This window comes from Musca domestica, unplaced genomic scaffold, assembly GCF_030504385.1.
Source record: "Musca domestica strain aabys unplaced genomic scaffold, Musca_domestica.polishedcontigs.V.1.1 22, whole genome shotgun sequence".
Taxonomy (NCBI): Eukaryota; Metazoa; Arthropoda; class Insecta; order Diptera; family Muscidae; genus Musca; species Musca domestica.
The window spans coordinates 10,014,378-10,019,073 of record NW_026712262.1 but is presented as its reverse complement, the minus strand read 5'-3'; the positions used below and the strand labels follow the sequence as shown (position 1 = coordinate 10,019,073).

The 4,696-nt window shown below is 44.5% G+C and overlaps 1 protein-coding gene across 1 annotated transcript; it reads right to left on the bottom strand.

The window, feature by feature from the left end:
* Positions 1–978: 978 nt before the first annotated feature.
* On the bottom strand, positions 979–4,381 carry LOC131802665 (uncharacterized). The gene has a single exon (XM_059123061.1). The coding sequence runs from the start codon at positions 3,975–3,977 to the stop codon at positions 3,450–3,452; it is 528 nt and encodes a 175-aa protein (XP_058979044.1). The 5' UTR covers positions 3,978–4,381; the 3' UTR covers positions 979–3,449.
* Between the last annotated feature and the right edge of the window lie 315 nt (positions 4,382–4,696).

Genomic DNA, 4,696 nt, shown 5'->3' with positions numbered 1-4,696 from the left:
CGTAAAAATACGTATTTTTGAAAGCATTCTGCATTTGGCATATAAATTGCACGTGAAGAAATATGGAAAGAAAAGGACACAGGAAAAGATAGCATTAGAAGAAGAAAGGAAAAAAGAAATCCAAGAAAGATTCTGCGTGGATACTGGGCTGTTGGTGGACATGCCTAAAGCCAATTTTGGTAATACCAATGATGGCAATACGAGTAGGAGATTTTTTAAAAACACAGAATTAGCGGCGGACATTACAGGCAAAAACCACGAATTAATACATAGATTTAAAATCTTATTAGAGGCGATTTTAAGTGGACACATAATATATACAACAAAATTCGAAGAATATGCCTTCAACACCGCGCAACTGTATGTGGAATTATACGACTGGCATCACGTGTCTCCATCAATGCATAAATTACTATTACATGGGGCCACCATCATTGATAATTCACTGTTTCCAATCGGCTAATTGTCTGAGGAGGCTGCAGAAGCTCGAAATAAACATTTTAGGTCATATAGACAGAATTTTCAAGAATTTTTTAAGGGAAGAATGCTTCTTAATTCAGATCCACTCATAAGTAGTGAAAGATTAATAAGACAATTTAATTTGTTCCGCGTTGCCGTCCCGTAGTTTTTGTCTATTATGCATATTTGTCAAAACATAATAATTCACAGATATGACTGATATAAGAGTTCACGTACTGGTCGATTAAAAGTGTTTTAAAATACCTTTACCCATATTTAATACGTGGACTACAATATTTAAACCGTGGACTTCAAATATGTGGATGTGCTTTACAAATCTATTAAAAATAACATATCAATCTTATCGCCATGTAAGGGATTAAATCAATTTTTTGTATGGTAACAATCGTAGCAAAATTTTCGAGATGAAATAATTTGGAATTTACTGTATTTTGTACACCTCATAACTTAGGGCTCAATGATTTAATAATAGCCTTAGATTGGAGTCTGGGACGACGATCAAGTTCCGGTGAGATTTACCGTCCTCACTTTCCCATTTGCGATATAGGCAACCATCTATTATAAGTAGACTGTCCCACTGGGCCCAATAGGATTTTAAAAGAGGGCTTTCGGAGGTAATTTCTTTGCGACTAGGTCGTTTGCCCGTTTCTATGGCCGAAATTACTTTGCCCAGAATGGGATCTCTTCGTTGTTCCGTCGACCAATCTTCACCCGACTCAAATTGCAATAGTCGGACATCAACGATATTCTCTTTATTCTCAGCCTTTGAGCAGTGTTTGCATTCTACTTTGCATGGCCGACGAGACAGGGCATCAGCATTACCGTGTTTTCCGCCTTTTCTGTGCTCGATTCGGAAGTCATAACTCTGGAGCCTCTCGATCCAACGGGCTAGTTGACCTTCCGGATTCTTAAACTGCAGCAACCATTGGAGAGCAGCGTGGTCGGTCCTCAGCAGGAAATGCTGGCCATATAGGTATTTGTGGAAGTGTTTAACGCACTCAAGGACAGCAGCTCTCTCCTCGTCACACAGTAATTCCTCTCAGGTTTCGACAATGTCCGGCTGTAGTACCCGATGACTTTTTCCTGTCCGTCGATTTCCTGGGAAAGGACGCCACCGATGCCGCACGCACTTGCGTCTGTGTCCAGAACAAACTTGCCGCCAGGTATAGGGTATGCCAAAATGGGGGCTCTGCATAGCATGTCTTTGAGCTTTCTGAATGCCTCCTCCTGGTCGTTGCCCCACTGAAACCTCTGGCCTTTTTGCGTCAAACGGTGTAGACAGGCGGCGATGTTGGCAAAATTTTGGACAAATCGACGGTAGTATGTGCAGAGACCCAGAAAGCTTCGCAGCTCATGGAGATTTCGGGGCTGCGGCCAATCTCTGACGGCTTGAATTTTCTCCTTATCCGTCGATATGCCCTCCGGCGTCACGTGGTGCCCCAGGAACTTCACCTCTCGTTGGAAGAGACTGCACTTCTTTGGGTTCAGCTTGAGGCCTGAAGACGAAAGCTGCTGTAGAACATCCTTTAAGTTCTTGATGTGTTTGTCGAAGTTGCGTCCCATGACTATGATGTCATCCAGGTATATGAGGCACGACTTCCACTGCAGCCCTTTTAACACACGCTCCATCAGCCTTTCAAATGTAGCCGGGGCGTTGCAGAGTCCGAATGGCATGACATTGAACTGCCAGAGACCCCCATTTACGCCAAACGCTGTTTTCTCCTTATCTTTCTCGGCGATCTCTACTTGCCCGTACCCACTCTGCAGGTCGAGGGTGGAGAACCATGACGTCACGGCTAATGTGTCCAATGTGTCATCGATTCTTGGGAGCGGATAGCTGTCTTTCTTGGTGACATCATTCAACTTTCTGTAGTCCACACAAAATCGGGTGCTTCCGTCTTTCTTCTTGACCAAGACCACTGGGGAGCACCATGGACTTGACGATGGTTCTATTACACCACTCTTTTCCATTTCACTTATCAGCTTCTGAACCTCGTCTCTTTTTGCCAGGGGAACACTTCTTGGAGGCTGTTTAATGGGTCTCGCGTCTGCTGTATTGATTTCATGCTTCACCACTGATCTTCTTCCTTGGTGCTCTTTTGTCAACGCAAAGGTAGAGGCATATTTCCATAATAGCTGCTTAGCCTTGTTCCTCTCGGAAGGTGATAATTGGTGTGTCCACTCTTTTATGTAGCCATCGAGGCGCTTCTTCTCCATGGCAGCTGGCTTTTCGGTGCTAGTTTCCAAATTAACTACAGCTTCAGCTGGTGTGCATTGTCCAACATCGGAAAATTGGCAAATTTGCTCTTGCTTGTTTGACAGGTTCAAAACTCTAACAGGAATTAATCCGTCCTTGTTGCTTTTCACCAGGGCATTCGCTATTAGGATGTTACTGTTTCTGTTTTCTGCTGGTTCCACCACCCACAACTTCTCGGCTCCACAATCTCCATTCATTGGTACCCATATTATTGCTTCGGCACAGGGCGGTATTATCTCTGGATGGTCCGTGGTCAGACGTCTAATGGGTGTACTTTCATCGTAGCCCACGTTTAACGGAATTTCGACGTTAGACCAGGTCATCACACGTTCTTTCATATCCAGATTGATACCAAAGGCAATCATAAAATCTGCGCCTATTATCACTTCGTCTACGATATCGGCAACTATAAACTCGTAATTCTCCGATTTATTGGCAATAGTTAGTCTCAGGGTAATCTTGCCGTGTACTGCCGCGGGCTCCCCCGTTGCTGTGCGCAGTCTGACTCCATTAAGTTGCGTTATTTTTCCCTTTACCAGATCTGATCTTACGATGGACTTTGATGCGCCAGTATCTAACGTCAGAACTCGCTTATCACCATTGATGTACCCAGTTGTTGTTAGGTTGTGACTTTCCTGTTGTACTATTGCTATGGAGATTGTGGGGCCATCGTCGATGGGAGCCAGTTCATGCCCCGCTGGACTGGCTCGATTTAGTTTAACTGTGACTCATTGGTGGACTGTTGGGCCATTCTTCTACCATCTTTCGTTGGAGGTGGTGACGATGACCTGGATCGTTTGCGCTTAGCTCTGCATTCGCGCGCAATATGACCTGCTTTATCGCAGTTGTAGCATCTAACCCTGGGCTTAGTCATCCCAACTAACTTTGTCTCTTCTATTACCCGCCTCATGGCGTCTTCGATCGAGTTAACGAGAGATTTGGGTTCGCAACCTTCGGTCTCCAGTTGGCGAATCTTGTGGGTCTGGGGCTTAACAACTATTCTTGCCGTGTCTTGGGCAAGGGCAAACGACACAGTTTCGGAAAATGATGCTTTTGGTGACGCATATGTTGCATACTTAATCTCAGGGTCACGTATGCCATTCACAAAGGTTTCGATTTTCATACGGTCCAGCAATGGGCGATCCTCTCCTGGATACGTCATTAGCACCAAACGTTCCACCTCAGCTGCAAAGTCTTGTAACGTCTCGTTTGCCCTCTGTACTCTTCCCCTTAATTCCATAAGGTAGATGTTTCGTTTATGTTCGCCACCGTACTTACGTTCCAGTGCAGCAATAACATCTTCATAGTTGTTTCTAGAAGCGACAGGAATACTCTGTATAACATCAGCAGCACTGCCCTTCAATGCCAACCGCTTCAATGCAACCGCTTTGTCGCTGTCGTTCCACGAATTTCTAGAAGCCACTGTCTCGAACTGTTACTTGAAAGCATTGAATGACGTAGAGCCGTCGAATACAGGAGGTTTGATTTTTAGTGTGTTATCAGGAACTCGCACCGGACCACCTTTGATTTCCAGTTCCGAAATTTTCTTCTCCGGATTTGTAACCCTATGGTCGTGGGACAGAAATTTCTCGTCAACCGACTGCACTTTCTTATCCAACTCTTTAATTTGGACCTCCATGGTTTCCATTCTCCTTCCAATAACTTCTGTAATGTACTCGAGTTTCTCGTTCGTTATTCTCGAATTTTCTTCGACTCTTCTGAAATTTTCCTCAAACATTTTGGCTAGCATTTCTCTGAAATCGTCACCCCTGGCAGCTACTGACGAGACTTCCCCACCGTTGGATTCGCCCATTTCCGATAAATCCACTTCATCCTTACTGTCAAACTCATATGTATCGATGTTCATACCACGGCGCTCGAACTCATCCAACAGACGTTTTTGTAGTTCAGCCTTGTTGCCAGTAGAGGACAATTCCAATTTATTAAGTTCCTTCTTCA

Coding starts and splice junctions, on each gene's coding strand:
- LOC131802665 (XM_059123061.1), bottom strand. CDS start 3,977: ATGGAATTAAGGGGAAGAGTACAGAGGGCAAACGAGACGTTACAAGAC.